The following is a 16,722-nucleotide window of genomic DNA, read 5'->3' as shown; positions in this document are numbered from 1 at the left end:
AAATGTCACTTTAAAAAACTACAGCTCCCGTGTTCATTGGAAACTTACAACATGGCTGCCTCCTCTGGTGCAGCAAGTGAGCTGCTACACAAAATGAATAAACAGATGCCGATATTGTATCCAAAGGCTTTGTGTATAATTAGACGAATAAGCACATCAAGCTCACGATGCGACAGTCAACTGCAGCTGAGAGAAAAAAGGTAAGTGGGACTGCTGAAGTGGAATACTGTGTGTTATGATGCCCCTGACCTGCCCCCTACTAATCTGTATGTAAGCAGTAGCAAACGATGAGGTGCCCAAAAAAACAGGGGACAAGGTGGAGGCGAAGACGTTTCCTCCGCTGAGTCGAATATTTTTGTATATCATGATATCTCGGATTTAAACTGTGGCCACTCGCTAATTTACTGAAGAAACGGAAGCTGTCTTCAAATGGCCACTCGTTTTTAAAAGTTCGTCAGGTTAAGCCACAGCTTGGTTAAACCGGTGAGTTAGCTTAGCTAGCCAAATAACTGCAGAAGTACTGTTGCCATGGTTACGTGCAGTTGCTGCGCACTGATTTAGAGCGTCGGTTGAAGTGGGTTAACCCAATCAAATTGTTTCCCTCACATTAAAGTGGTACTCCAGTGATTTTGTGTCGTCCTTTCATACTTTCATACTAAAGGAGAAGAAATTGAAGCGATAGACGGCGTGATATACTGAATTTTAGTCCCTGATATGGATTAGGTTATAAAATAATGGACCCTTCATTCCCCCTAATGCAGCTCAGTTGTATCTGTTTGTTAGACCCTCCCTGCCTGTTACAAGCCCATGTTTTCTCCATGCCTCCAGTTTTTAAAGCTTTCTGTTATAAATTATCTAAGCCAACCTCTCTGCAGGATTACCAGCTGTGCAAATGGGCCCCCAAAATGGGATGGGTTTCATAATGAGGTCATAGGTTTTGGAACATAATTGAACTTAACTTTTAAGGTATAAGAGATGCATTACTAAAGCAAAATATAAACTGACACAACGAGTCATGGAAAGGATCCCATGGTCCTAATCTAGTTTTAAGACTATAATACTGTACTGAAATATTGCATATTTATAAATTAATTTGTGTTTTATCAGATAACCACACTGCAAACAAGGAGCCATGTTAGCATAGGAATACTGTACGCATGTGCAGAGAGGGGAGAAATGGTTAAATTGTCCTGGGGGCCCCTGGTAGGTTAATCTGGCCTTGCTTGAGATGACCTCAATGACATTGCTAGGATTATTTTTTCAGACAGCTCCCTCCACAGAAGACATTGTTTTCACATGCTGAGCAGAACTCCATGAAAAGCAAACTGATCTTCCCGTGTAAAATTGGATTGGTGGAGTTCCCCTTTAACCTGAAGCCAACTGTGGCCCTAAGTCTGTCATCTTCTGCAAGGATTGATTCCAAATTAAACTATAGGACTAAACGCAACCAGTCATCTCTGTGACGGCAATCACATTAACCCAAATTAAGCCCTAACCCCAACCAAGGAGGAAAATGTTGCAGGAAACATTATTTGAAGGGGAAACAGACTTTGACACAAGACCAAACTATTGCTGCGTCCCAATTTCATACTACGTAATAGTTTTATACATTGTGTACTATATCTAATCTATTTGCAGTTAATATACAATAAATTGATAAATACTTGATATTTTACACTAATGGAAAATGATGTGTGCATTAGGATGTCAAGTAAACTGGGATTTTAGAGTGTCACAGTCACATAAACTTCACAAAGAGAAAGAAAAATGTCTTTTCAAAGATTGAATCCTTCTGGAGTTGTTTCACCACCATTTGCAATTAATTTTACTTTTTTGCAGCGTGAGTAGTGCCTCAATTTCCTTTGTGTATTGCGTTTTGGGACAATAGTGTACGTCAAAAGCACAGTCAAAAATCAAGTGTTTTTTAGTATGCATGCTGACTTTTGTCGGTATACTTATTTTTGTCACTTTCCCAGTGTGAACACACCACAAGCTCATAACCTACTTAGAATTAGCAGTATTTTCCTTTGTCATGGTACACAGCTACTGTTCTGGCTGATTTTGTTGTTGTTTTGTTGTATCCTCAGTCCTCCTGTATAGTAGAAGTTTATTTTAGTTGGTTCTGTTTGTACAATGTCTTGTTCTCCTCTGCCTCAGTGCTTCCCAGCAGCTGGTTGGAGTCGTGGGCTTGGAAATCCATGCCCAGATTAACTCCAACACCAAGCTATTCTCCAGCTCACCGGTTCGCTTCTCAGCACCTCCAAACTCCCTGGTGTCATTCTTTGATGCATCCTTACCGGGCACATTACCTGTAAGTGCCGTTTAAAGTAAAATTCAAACAAAGATAACCTGTGGTTTTCTGATCGTTTTCTCGTCAAGTCATCAGGTTATGTCCCTGTGTGTCCCCAGGTTCTGAACAAACGATGTGTCGAGGCAGCAGTGATGACAGGATTGGCTCTCAACTGTGCCATAAACAGGAAGTCACTTTTTGACAGGAAACACTACTTCTACGCTGACCTCCCTGTGAGTTTTTCACTCCATGTCCTCACTTTCTGTACAGCATCTAGAGTTTAATAGGTGGGAGAGTGATAGCAGAGGCATTAGTGGAGGTACTTTATCTGACAAACAGCAGTGTAGTGACACTATTGTCCTGCACATCATGCTGCATCATTGCTTTTGCTTTGATGTAAGCTGTCCTCGTCTGCCTCCAGCTTCTCCATCACAACCCTCACAATGAACTCTCCTGGCCATGAGCTCTAATTGAAATAGTGAGCAAGTCTCGCTGAAGCAGTAAAAATGCTATTTGCCACACGTACCGACAAATGACACCGAAAGCTGTTAAAGAAAATGACCAGTGTTTTTTCACTTACCAGCTCATTTCCTTCAGTGCACTTCTATTTCTACATTATCCACCGGTCATTTAATTTGGGGATAGCTTTTTTTTATTCACATAATTTGAATCATTATTGGAGTCATAAAAACCCCAGGTAGTGTTGTCTAACTGCACAATTCTGGTTGTGATACGTTTGATTATGTTTGATTATTATGATAATAATATATGAAAATTCAATACTTAATTAAAATGAACGATTTTGTAAGCTTGAGATGACTCTGATCATCTGTAGTTACCCATAAAGGACTTCACTTATTAGTTTCTTAGAGTAGGTGCTGGGGTTTTTTCTCACTGAAAAAAGCTGCCTGCTGTGGAAATAATGGGGATGAGAGCAGTGAGAGTGAACCAAAACAGTAAAGATGCAGATGATACACCTAATGTGACACCTTTCACATTACACATTGTTTTTTGACCCATTGATAATATGAAAATATTGATTAGTGCAGCTATAGGAGTCACTGGTAGTGACGAACCTACAGAAAATGATCACCCAAATCTGCAGCTCTCCTCGGCTTTACAGTGAGCTTCAGCTCATTGTTTAGATGTCCGGCTGCGATTATTGGACTTAGTTTTGCCAGGTGGCCAGAAACACGACTCCAAATGAATGCTAATGTTGCTCCGTAACGGCTGTTCACCATATCAGCTGAACCAGTGATAATATGTCAGTGTTGTGTTCACACAGTTTTTCTGCTGCTCTCAAGTGGCCAGAAAAAATATTCTTTGCAGCTTTAAATTCTACTGCTGAGAAGAATCAAAGAAGAACAGACATGTTTTCCAGCATGGCATTTGATAAATTACATATGTCCTATGGTCGTGACATGGGACTGTGGTTAGTATTTAGATATCTAACAACATGTCATATGAGCTGAATAGCAGTCTGGTAAGGTAGTGGTAGAGGTATTCCATAAAACCCTCTTTAACACCGATGTTTCCATTTAACCGTCTCACCAAAGTGATGTGCACTTTGCTCTCTGTAATGGAGTGCCCGCATGGCAAGGTTTCACTACCCCTCAGAGCCTCAGGGTAATTTTACTGCCATTATGAGTGACATTTTAAGGCTTACATGGAAAATACAAAATGTCATGGGAACTCCACAGTGACTTGCCCTACTGAGACCTCTCCTAATAAATCTAGAAATTCTCAGAAGAAAGGTGTTAGAGAATTTTGCATTTTCAATGTCAGTCTTTCCCTGGTAAGATATCATGCTAACGCAGCTTTGGGCAAGGTAATGAGGACGGTAATTATGGACTGAAGAACTTAAGAGACAGATTTTCTTTTCCTTTGGTAGTCTTTCATTGAAACTGCCCAAAGAAGTGGCTTAAAATGCACCCTCGTGAAATTGCAAGCAATACACTGACTATGAGCTTCAGCTGGTATTTTTATTGCACTATTTTTATTACTGTATCGCACTGAAATAAATGATCCCTTTCTTTGATATTTCTGATTAGTTTCTGCTCTAATTTCTAAGCTAACTTGACTTTATTGTGAAAATGTGACTGATAAGGCTAGATGGAGCAGCTTTCTGTAGAGCTTGATAGAGTCCCCCCCCCCATTTCAATATTTCACCGACACACTGGTTATCACAAAGTTGCTGCAGGACATATTTTAATCACCATGGTAAGGATACATTATCTCCCCAGAAAGTACATGTATCTCGAAATTCAAGCAAAAATCCGCTCCAGAAGTGCAGGGATTACTGTTGGGCTCCTCTTGCTCTTTTGTGTATTTACTGAAGATTGCATCACCTCCTTTGGAATAATTCTCAACAGTTGACACACACAGCAGGGACGATAATACCCGCTTACAGTTTTTATTTTTCTGTTAGATTTCACAAAACAACCCGTGCCAGCAGGTTGAGCCCAAACCTTTTTATTTGTGTTTTAAATTGACTGTGTGCCCCGCGCACAATACCTGCTGTTGCCTTGTTTGTAATAATTTAGTGTGCATTAGTCTCATCAGCTGCTCAAAAAGAGGGATCTGTCCCAGTGTTGTTGTGTGAAACAGCCTGATAAACTGAAGTCAGAGCGGCTTTAATTATGCAGATGATGGAACATTTTTCACGTTTGACCTGAAATTTGAGTGTAATCTATACTTGTAAAACCAAGCCAGTTGCAGCAACAGAGGGAGAAATTATCCCACCCTTGAAAAATACATTTGTAAATTGCGTTGTACATTATTGATATGTTCCGCTAGAAATCCCTGATTGCATTTTGTAAAACACCACAGTTACTCATTAAATGATTAATGCTGCTGCCCAACCAGCATTCCTTCTTTCAATTGAAATGGCAGGCAAGACACATATATAAAGTTTTTTAACGGCCCTTTAATAACATGCCTCACCAGCCTGACACTAACCGACCAGCATGAGAAAATAATTACAATTTACTTGAGATATTACGTCTCCAATAAACAGACATGGCCTGGCTGTCGAAGTTTCGACTTGTGTTTTAATGAGAGCTATGAATGTTTTTTTTGACCTCCGTGGGTGGCTGAGAAGAACATCTGCATGCAGGCGCGAGGAATGAGATGACCGACTGGTTTGTTTAGTGACTTTGAAATTAGTCAGAAAATTACTCAGTGACTTCACAACATGGATATGAGTTGTGTGTGTGTCCAATTCTGTATGTACAGTATGTGAGCAGGCATGCATCTGTACCTTTTTGTCACAGGAAGTGTTACTGCTCATTAGGGCTCAATCTGCTGTCAGAGTGTAATTGGGAAAACTTAATGTGGCCACCAGGATCTTGTTTACATCAGACTTGCCTCACCCCTCATTATGTAGCAAAAGTAGTTGATCTACTATGCAGGAAATGCAAATAGCCTTCTCTTATACAGATGCTCCCTAATGTACGATATGACATGCTCGTGCTTCAGCCAGCAGAAACAACATTTTCAAAGGCTGAGACAAAACTCACAAAAAGATGAAGTAAGAAACGGGGGCTTTTTGATAAGCTGCAACAGTGTTCACAAAATCCAGCAGATTTAAAGATCGAATCAGCCAAGAAGAAGAGAAATTGAAAAAGAAAATCCTCTCATTTGTTTGAAAAGGAGAAGGTGTGGAGGTGATTGATTGTGTCGATCAGACACATTGTACAGAGAGCCAGTGACTAACAGCCCCCCAATCTCTTCTCCCACGTCCTCACTCTCTTTAGCATAAGTATGATTAATGTGTAGTTCCTGTGATGTGGTTGCCATAGTAACGTGGGAAATTAGTACTTGGGGCAGCAGATTCTTTTAGGAATAGAGGAACAGGTGAAATATTTATTCTTATGCTTTTGTGAGCAGAAACCTTGAGTGAAATGGCAGCACTCCTGCTGCATGATAATGACGGCCCAGCCAATCAGCCAGCTCTGTGTTTAATTGATGCTGCCTGTCTCACCTCTACATAGACCCATGACACTGCCTGCAGCATACTCATCACTCTTTCACTGACAAAAGAGTGAGATTTAAATCAAAGACTCAGAGTAATGGTACCTTACTTCCATAACTTGATGTATTTCCTATTGAAAAATGAGGGCTCGTTCCATTCATTCACTCAAAGTATGACGGGACAATAAACTTAATTTACTGAATTACTCGCATTATGTATCCTTACTGTCCCAAATGTACTCATGTTGCAATTTTCAGTACATGAATATACACTGAAAATAGCAGCGACATCTAACAGCAGTTAACCAACCAGTCAGTCCAAGTGTTTTCATCATACTAAATTTATCTATCTTCATATAGATTTTTGGTCGTATCGTCCAGCTCTATTCCAAAGTGAACCAGAAGGATATCAGTTAGCATAAGACTGTTGTATTTCATGAAAGAGTGTATTGGAATTTTCAATTACACGTACGAGTGCAGCATGATGTTACCATTAAAATCTAATTTCATGTGGGATTAAGTACGTGCAACTAGTGTTGTTCTCCTCATTGACTCACGATACAATAAGCTGTTTGGATTGTAATTTAGGGACAGTTCAGAAGAGCAACGTAGAGTTTTGAGGTTTTGGGTCCTCTGTTCACTACACAACCTGGCTGCCCAGAGTTTTACAGTTTGGGCTGATGTATTTTCAAATTTCAGGCTGGATACCAGATCACTCAGCTACGGCAGCCCATTGCAGTCGATGGCACGCTGGCATACAGCCTTCTTGGAGGAAAAAAGAGGAGCCAGGTGATCAGAAAAACTGTCAACATCAAACAGATTCAGCTGGAGCAGGACAGCGGCAAGAGTCTCCACGATGACCTCCGCAGCCAGACACTCATAGACCTCAACAGAGCAGGTAACGAGCTTTTGTCTGTGCCCTACAATTAAAGGATAAGTCTGGGGGTATTCTATATTTTTCTTATTGTCAAGAACTACCATGAAAAGCAGCAATAAATTGATCCTACCAATGTGTGATGTCTATGTCGCCAAAGCTGGTTATAGCATATTCCTCTGTGACATAGATCTTCACTGTTGTCCAAAAGCCACTAAAAACATATCATTGAGCCACAGCTTTGCACTGGCTGACATGTTCCTTCATTACTATGAACAAGGGCTCTGCAGTTTATTTTGAGTCCCCCTGTGGCTGAAAATAGTCCCCAACAATTGTGCTATTTACTACAGTGCTATAAACTACAGTGCCCAGCTATTTTAGGAAATAACTTTTTAATAAATTAAAAAAAGAAACTGTATATTTGTGATAAAAAATGCCCATCTTCAGTAGGAATGAATGGGCTTGGCTGAGTGCCACAGACAGTAGAGAAGTAGGAAACGTTTTGAGAGACAAACTAAGACATTGTTGGTTTAGGTCATGAAATATGTTGTCAATAAGAAAATGTTTTATAACTTTCTACTTTAACTCTGGAAGACATAAAGGTGCAGACAGACATTATTCTACAGATTTAAATTGCTCAACAAAGCAAGAACTGTTGAGGTTTGTTGCAGAGCTCCATGTGATAGATACCTTAGAGATGTAAAACACAGCTGTCTTCACATGTGTCAGGTGTAGGTCTAATGGAGCTGGTGATGGAGCCAGACATGAGCTGTGGAGAGGAGGCTGCTGCAGCTGTCAGAGAGCTTCAGCTCATCCTGCAAGCCCTGGGCACCTGTCAAGGCAACATGTCTGGTATGGAAATCACTCTGTCTCTCTGCCTTCCTCTCTTTTTTTCTGAGCTGTTATACCTCCCCCAAACTTATTTCCCACTCGACGTGAATCTTCGTTCATCTTTCTCCACAGAGGGCCAGCTGAGAGTAGACGCCAATGTGTCCGTCCACAAACCAGGTGAGCCCCTGGGCACCAGAGCAGAGGTGAAGAACATCAACAGTATCCGATACCTGGCCAGGGCCATAGGTAAGTATCTCAAAAAGTGGCTTAAGAGTGGCAAATATTTATGGAGGTACTTTGAACACTGACCGCACACACACACACTCCTGCAATTTTGTATTTGTCAGGTGTAACGAAAATGTAATATTTTTATTACTTTCATAGATATTTGTTTCTTGTTTAAATGAAAACAAAGATTTAGCCGGATTTATGAATAGACATTAAGCCAGGAGGCATAGTTAATATTGACAGTAACTTGTGAAGCATAAGTTGAGGACTGACAACCAGTCACAAACAATTAGCTGTGTTATATCAGCATGTAAAGCTGAATTGGCTTCTCGCAGCTGCTCACTTAAAAAAACATCGTTTTTTTGTTAACTCTAACTTCACTGACTGTTGATTGAGCTTCACTTAAAACGCTGACAAAGTGCCAAAGCCTGAACATTTCAGCACTTTACATGCAGATTTTTAAGCGCGGTGCGACATACCGTGGAGCTGTGCTTGAATTATTTATCAATAAAGTTGTATAACTCTGCCGCGGAATTGGTATTTAAAAGTCATGGAGAAAAACATCGTTTATCACAGTTATAATGTGGCGGCAGTCAGAGACCTGAGGATTGCCAGTGTATCACGTCAGATGTTTGGCATTTACCACAAAATTCTATTTGTGTGTGGTGGTGTTATTGAATAAACTGTCTGTGTTTGTGTTAATGCGCTGCCTGACATCACCAGACTACGAGATCCAGAGACAGATTGGGATCCTGCAGAGAGGGGGGACGGTGCAAAATGAGACCCGGGCGTATGATTCCAAATCAGGGTAAGAGGATGAAAAAGCAGTGCCATGATGCCAAGCCTTAGCCACTACAGCACTCTCTGACTGGGATCTCTGCCTGGTTCATTAGTCCTGAGCTGAGGAACCATCATGGTAATCATGATGAATAGAGCCATTTGGATGCCGCCGTCGTCCTGTGTTATCTGTGAGCTATGTGCTACTCACAGGCTTATGAGCTCACAGAATGAGCCAACTCGCACACAGCTGAGGCCTTGATCATCTTCTGGTGCTCTGCCTATTTCCCATGAGGCCTTGCGTGTTCAAGGTACATGGTGGTATGTTAAACAGAGTGTGTGATGGCCTGTGATCGGGTCCCTCTTCTCATTCCTGTGAAGGTGGCTACAGATTTGACTACACTGGTTTGCAGACACCCAGGCAGACTTTTTTTTTCGTGTGTTTGTGTTTTTTTGCAATTAGCTGCATTGAGTACACAGTTTCTCTGGGGTTCAACAGGCAAGCCTCTCTTTTATTGACTGATCTGTTAGTTATTTTCTCAATTATTGATTTGGTCTATTATTGGCATATTCAAATGTCTTGTTTTGTCCAACCAATTTTGTCCAAAATCTGCAGATATTCAGTTTAATATTAGAGAAAACAAGAAAACACAGCAAAGTCTTCCCATTTGAGATCATTGAACCAGTGAATTCTTGGCATTTTTGCTTGAAAAATGATTTAAACTCTTAATTGATTATCAAATTTGTTGCTGATTAATCTTCTGTTGATCGACGAACTGTTTGAGCTCTAAACAGTATTGCAGAGCTGTATGTCATATTTGTACTGCAGTTTATCCAGTTATTTTTCTTCTAATACCTATTATTACTAAGTGTTTGAAATCTGTGACACACGTGTTTATAAATCCAAATGTTTATCATTTATGATGTGTGCGTCTTTTTCTCTAGGGAGACCCTTCCTATGAGGGACAAAGAGGGTCTTCAGGACTACAGGTGAGTGTGGGTTTGAGGGCATATCGGTGCTCAGTTTTGTCCTGGGAGCTTGTCTTTATTGACATGCTGTTATGATATCAGAATGTGATCTTGCCCTCCAGCGGGGACTGAGAGAGGATGAGAGCCTCTGAGTGGCAACTAGATGGAGCGAAATAAACAGACATCACTCAAGGTCCGGACCACACTGGATGTGTATGTGTGTTTGAGTTTAGGAGGTGGAATGATAGACAGACAGGTGTAAGGCTGACGGAGTCAAATGATTAGGGGAGTAAGTGAAATGTTAGTGGTGTCAAGAGGACTATTAGTATCTCAGTAAAAGCCATCCTTCTCTTCGCTAAGCTTATCTGCACTGCTGATAAAGCATTCCTACCCCCTCCCCTTTTTCCCCCTTCAGGTTTATGCCAGAGCCCAACCTGCCCCCTCTGATTGTGTATGAGGATAACGCTTCGCTGCCCACTGGCATTGATGCGTGCCAGGCGGTGGTGGTGCAGAAGATAAGGGAAGGGCTGCCAGAGCTACCCAGTGTCAAAAGAGACAGGCTGGTGCAAACGTACGGCATCCTGCCCGAGCACAGCTTCACTCTGGTGGTGAGTTTTTAAGTGGGTGAGAGCAGCCTGTGACTCACTAAATCTGTTTCCTGCGTCTGTCTTTTAATTGCCATCTGAGTCCAAGCAGAGTCAGCTTGGATGCACTTCTGCTTGAATCCAGGAGGCAGCTGTGTACTCCTGGACTCTGCTGGGCTGATTTGATCCTAATTAGATAATATGCATGTGAGGTGATGACAGCATTTTCATGGTGTTTTGCTGCAGAATGAGGATGGGCTGGTGGAATACTTTGAGGCGGTGTTGAAGGCGACCAAGAAGGAGCCGAGGAAGGTGATCGGCTGGGTGACAAATGAGCTGGTGGGCCACCTCAAACAGCAAGACATGAGCGTGAGCCAGAGGTGAGACTTGCAGAGACTTCCCTTCTCGTCTCAATACACACAATATTCACATAATGCCATCATAGCTCATGAGTGTAGTGCTTTTCTGCTGCCAGCACTCAGGTCTTAGATGTCAGGGCCCAAGCACGTGACCCTCCTGAGCCTCTTGTGATTGGCTCACCCACTTTGTACTCTTTGAATGCTGCATCTGAAAATGTTGGTGATTTCGAGCTGTGGCAGAAGGAGGAATGGAACATGTAGACATAAAAGTACACATGGGAAGAGGGCTTCAAACCTGAGAGTCAGGAGGTCATGAAACACTTTTCTCTGAATTTACTGAAGCTTTTGCTTTTTTTTCTTGTAAAATAAATAGTTTTCCGCCCGAAGGCCTCCTGATAAATGAATCAACCTGAAAAGAAAAAAGTTATAAAAAAAAAAAAGGTTGGGGCACCCCGTATCTAAGGGTTAGGGACCTTTCTCTGCCTTCTGCCTCTCCCTTATTTCCTGTCATCTCTCCTCTGTCTGTAACAATGGCATACAAATAACTATTCACTTTCCAGAAGCAGTCTGCGTCCGTCAGACTTCTCTGTGTCACAAGCCACTGCTTCAATGGTTCATGTGAAAAACTGTGATTTCTTGTCAAAATAAATTGTCACATAAAAGTGATTTAGTACATCTGGTGTCAGAAGTTCAGCTCCATATCCTGTAACTCATGATTAAACTTTAGTCTGAGACACCTACTTCAAGGAATTGGACATTTATAGCAGATGGTTTTACAGATAGATTTGGCATACAGAGCTCTGCTCTTTGGGAGAGCTCTCAAAAAAATCCCAGCAGCAAGGAAGCCTCTGCAGGGAGAGCTAATCCCGTCTTGATAAAGGCATGCATGAACACTGGATCTTAGTTAAATCAAGAACACCAAAAACTTAGAACGTATGGAGGAGTTTGGTGGTGGAGGGAGTTCTGGCAGCAGGGTTGGCATGTGCGTATCAGCATGGTGAAGTTGTAGTCGAACATTTTGCTGACAAAATATATTCACGTGGAGTGGCCAAAAGCAGAGGAAACCGGAAATAGCATGGGTAGGGTTGTAAACATGAACTGCAGGAGCGAGGCTAACAACAGCAGTCTGCAAAGTCATAATTTATGCAGCGTCCTATCAAACATTTGACATTGTCATTAACCTCTCTCACTGTCCTTCACTGGCCTTGCACTCTCTGCAGCTAAACAGCATACTTTCTTCTCTGCTTCTTGTATTATTTCGCCGTGCAGCCTCACAATTTCAATCTAATTAAACTTGATTAAACTCTGTGCGAAGCGAAGGGGGCGGATAAATTCACAACCAGTAGCGAGTTTGTCTCGACCCCTTCCACATCGAAACGAATGGGAAGAAAAGTCTGGTCTGACTGCGCCACAATAGTGAGAAGTGTCAGGTTATGATGGCAGTGCTGTACACCTGCGTGAATATGATTGGACGTAATTAGTCAGCTGATGCCACACAACTGAATGAGCTGATGATTGTGAAGCATGAATGAAGCAACTGATGCCGATCAGCTAATGCAAGAGCGACTTCATATCTTGTGACGACTGTGATTATTTTGAATATTGTGACGTGTTTATATGCACGTAGCTGACATCATATTGAATCAAACAATAGCCACGGTCCAGATGAATGAATAATGAGCTGGGCTTTGTACAGAACGACATGTGCAGAGCAACAAGAATTCGCTTCATCAATCTAATTTTGGGGTTGCTACTGATTCCCACCCTTGACACACATTAACACACACAAACCTTCAGTTGTTCTTGGCTCTAAAGGAGATGCCACTAAAATTATTATTGTTATTGAACTGCTCCCTCTCTATTCCCCAGGAAGGTTTGCACTGGATTAAAGAGCATTTAGCCCCAAAAAAGATTTTGTTCTGTGCTGCATAGGGCTCATAATAATGTTTTTATAGTCAAGCTACAATGTCTGGGTTGAAAATAACAGCACATCAACCTGTGCTACACTGTACAGCCCGTCAGGGAAAAGCCTGTTTTGACAAATCCAATTACATTAGCGAAATCATTACGTTTTTGGAAGAAGGTGTTGTTTTGATATCTCCCTGCTGAAGGCCTGTTAGCTGGAACATGTTGGATTTTGTAAACGTTCCAAAACACTCTTGAAAACGAATAGTGTTTTTGATATTTTCATACAAAGAGAGTTGCCATAGTACCTTTCACACTTGTGCTTCGTAAAAACATGAAGATGTCTATTTAGCCACCGACTCTGAAAAAATAACTCCAGTTGTCTCCCACTGTGTCTGTTTATGGCATACTGTGACTCTAAATATCAGAAACTCAGTTCATTTTAGCTATTTCTTTTAAAATGGCAGTTTAACAGTGACTGCAGCTAAATGAAAAATGAAGGTGGTGGTATGCATCTGAGTTGTATTTGTGAAGCTCTGACTGAAGGTCAGTCACCAGACCACGACTTGAGAAACTTCCCTTCAGCTTGTTGAGCCAGTAGTAATGAATATTTTTCACTATTGTTCAACTCAGAGAAATACTGACAAATTCATCTCTGAGTCATTGCAGAGCAAATAAAATTCAAACAAGTAATGGTTTGACGTCAGCGCAGATGCTGTGAGCTTTACTTTATCTACCATTCCCAGACTGTTGTGACGCATTTGTGTGTGAGTAAACCACAAAGTAGCTCTCGTTTATTTATGCATAATGTTGCATTTGCTTTGATTGAAAGGAGGAGAGTTAAAGAAAAACAAAGAGTGGCCGGCAGGACTGTCAAAAGCTGCAGGAAGAAACAGAGAGAGTCAGCTGCATACGGAAATAACTGGCATTTTGTAAAATAAAGGTAGTTTTCATAATGTAGCTCCTTGTGATATGACTTTCAATATCAAATCTTTTTTATCTTGGCTGATCCTGTATAATATGCCTGAACCTCCTTTTGTCCCTCTGGCTCCAAGGCCTTGAGCAGGATAAACGAAATACGAAATTGGGAAGCATATTGGTCAGGTAGCCAGAGAGGTGAAACTCCAGACGTGTCATTAACTGCTCGTTCGGGAGCTTCCAGCGGCTGAGATAAGCTGCTCTTCCAGCGTTTCCTCTCACAAAAGTTGCTGGGTGTGCTGGCGGCTGCCTATGAGGGAAATTCACTGCAGGTCCGGTGGCTGATTTGTGGCAGGTTGGTGACGGCATGATGCCAGGCCAACATTAACGCTGAGGTGAAACATTTGAAAACAAATATAATGAGGGTTCCAGATTTCAGTGGCTTCCAACCCCGCTGCCAGATGAGCTCAAGTACCCCTTCACTGACACCTCCCAAATATGTTGTTATGACTGGATTATGAACTGGATGTTATTTAACACTTTTAACTATATAAAAATGGATATGGTTACAAAAAGTCATACAATGTAAGTGTCACGCTCAGGTTGCTTTGGTCAAGTTTGCAGATATCCTACTGCCACCTGGAGAGCAGAAGCTGGATGTTTCAATCATTTATCCATTACTTTTAGCTAACTATTTCAACTGCTTATTCATACTTTGGCTATTTAAACTTTTCTGCTCGCTTACTAGCTACTTTTCACACACTCTCAATTGCAACATGTGGTGTTCGTGTGTCACAACTGACTCGGGGATGAGCAGCAGTTATTGTAAATTGACTAAATATCTGCATCACACCAATTGTTAATCCCGTTTGGCTGTTTATTTTCCTCCCTAACACAAATATGTGGATATATTTTGTAATCAAACTAAAAGATGGATACTTTTCATCTATTTTCCCACAGTGTCTAGGCCATGTTTGGAGGAGATTTAGCTAAGCTGAGATGGGCTGTCTGGCTTGCAGTACACTCAAAGAAATTGTGTCTCTGCTTAATATATTCTAACAGGCTTTTTTGATTCTGTTTGTCTGGTAGCCTGGGGAATAAACAAGAAGACATAGGGAAGATAAACACATTATTGTCAAATCACAAATGTTGATAGACTCTTTCATCCTTTCAGTCTGACTCTCCCACTCTTTCATTCTGCCTCTCCCCTTCCATTTATATCACTAATTCTTCTTCTTCTTATTTAAATCACCCCTTCATTTGATTTCAGCCCAATCTCTCCTTCTGCCCTGGCTGAGCTGCTGGAACTCCAGGAAATGGGACACATCTCCTCTTCGGTTGCCAAGCAGGTCAGTCAGCTGCACAGACCATGCAATTATCTCCCTCTATCTGTCACTCAATACAAACACCCCGGCTAGTGCTTGTTTGTATTCTGGCTCACCTGCGTCTTCCTGGTTTCTCGCCGCTCTCAGGTGTTCCAGGAGATGTGGAGGTCATCCAGCAAGACAGCCCCGCAGATCATCCAGGAGCAGGACTTGGGTCTTGTAAGTGACACCGCACAGCTGCACAGCATCTGCCAGAAGGTGGTGGACTCACACCCCGATGAGGTGAGGGCTCACAGGAAAATTCTCACCTGTTTTTTGTTGTTGTTGTTGTGGGTTGTTGTTTTTTTGCATGTTTGAGATGTTTTGTGTTCCTCTCTGTAGGTTCACGCCATCAGAAACGGAAACAAGAAAGTTCTGAACAAGCTGATGGGGCTGGTTCAGAAAGAGACCAAAGGCAGAGCTGACCCGGTGTTGGTGAGAGTGATCTTACAAGAGAAGACTTCATGAAGGTCGGACTGTCCTGCAAAACCCGGAAATATCACAGACCAAGAGTCATGTCATGCCATGTGTGACCTTCATGAAAGGCAAACGACACGACAGTGATGTTGTAGATCTGTATGAAAATGCAGATGTGCACAGTAATCATGTCCATGTCACGTGGCAGTATGTGGTGCCACGTCTTCTGTGGGTTAAGCTGAAGATGAAGCTACCATCCTTAGTTCCTGAGAGGTTGACATTTTTGTAAATACTGAACAAATGTTTTCACTGGACAACAGTCACTATCTTCTGTATTTATGTGTTTAAAAAGCAATAAAGCTTTTCAGAGTAATCTCTCTGTGGCAGTGTTGTATCACCGTTTGATGCATTTTGAAAACAAAAAAAGGCATCCATGACTCCCAAGATGCAGTAAATATGTTTTCACATTCTGACCAGGTGATAAGATCTGATGAGACTTTTATTTAAGGTGGAAAAGTAAAATCTGCTTGTGGAAAACTAATTTAATATTTAAGATAAATTTATATGGTCCTGTTAGGAAGAAAAGACGTTTTGGATTACAAGAATGATTCCTCTAAACAGTCCTGCTTATAATTCAATATTGCAATTTCAATTTAACTTTATGTACCATTGGCCACGGCCATATTGGCTATTATGGTCATTTGTGAGGCCTGAAAATCACACAGGCAGAAGATGAAATTGCTGACATGACAGATGATCTCAAGGCGACAGGCCCCCCCTCTCAGACATCCAGACAGGAGAGCGATCAATGAGCTCCCTCTTGTGGTTGTAGCACGTTATTTGCCTTGTAATACTTTCTATATATTGGTGTATTATAGGGATTCTCTCTGGTGTTGAGGTGCAGATCCTTCACACACAATCTTCATCTTGAACTTGTCTGCCTCTGCCTATCCACTCCTCTTTTGTGATCGGTAAAATGGCAGCTGCCTGGCCTCCTCAGTTTGCTTCTTGCCTCTAATGGTTTGTGCAGTTTATTTGAATTTAGTAATTTAAGATGAGTCTTATTTTGAAACTAAGTAATTCTCAATATTTTTAAAAATGATATCCTTCACATTGCAGTTTATTTTAATGTAACGGAGAAGAGAGTCTCGTTCTTCTGCAGACAGACAAAGTGTTGTTTTCTGGTCAGCTGCACCTGTTTGCAAGACTGCCTGTGTGGATACTACACAGCCCC

General features: G+C 41.5%; 1 protein-coding gene across 1 annotated transcript; it reads left to right on the top strand.

Annotated features, from left to right (window-relative positions):
* The first annotated feature begins 36 nt into the window (after positions 1-36).
* On the top strand, positions 37-15,789 carry gatb (glutamyl-tRNA(Gln) amidotransferase, subunit B). Its single transcript, XM_070923537.1, has 13 exons — positions 37-200; positions 2,158-2,311; positions 2,410-2,523; positions 6,962-7,160; positions 7,866-7,988; positions 8,100-8,213; positions 8,919-9,003; positions 9,918-9,962; positions 10,357-10,549; positions 10,772-10,905; positions 14,978-15,056; positions 15,180-15,314; positions 15,414-15,789. The coding sequence occupies exons 1-13, from the start codon at positions 52-54 to the stop codon at positions 15,537-15,539; spliced, it is 1,650 nt and encodes a 549-aa protein (XP_070779638.1). The 5' UTR covers positions 37-51; the 3' UTR covers positions 15,540-15,789.
* The last annotated feature ends 933 nt before the right edge of the window (positions 15,790-16,722 follow it).

Source organism: Enoplosus armatus, chromosome 2 (genome assembly GCF_043641665.1).
Source record: "Enoplosus armatus isolate fEnoArm2 chromosome 2, fEnoArm2.hap1, whole genome shotgun sequence".
Taxonomy (NCBI): domain Eukaryota; kingdom Metazoa; phylum Chordata; class Actinopteri; order Centrarchiformes; family Enoplosidae; genus Enoplosus; species Enoplosus armatus.
The sequence above is the reverse complement of the archived record's forward strand: the minus strand, read 5'-3'. Positions and strand labels throughout refer to the sequence as shown.

Coding starts and splice junctions, on each gene's coding strand:
- gatb (XM_070923537.1), top strand. CDS start 52: ATGGCTGCCTCCTCTGGTGCAGCAAGTGAGCTGCTACACAAAATGAAT. Junction 7,161..7,865: donor CATAGACCTCAACAGAGCAG/GTAACGAGCTTT, acceptor CACATGTGTCAG/GTGTAGGTCTAATGGAGCTG. Junction 9,963..10,356: donor GAGGGTCTTCAGGACTACAG/GTGAGTGTGGGT, acceptor TTCCCCCTTCAG/GTTTATGCCAGAGCCCAACC.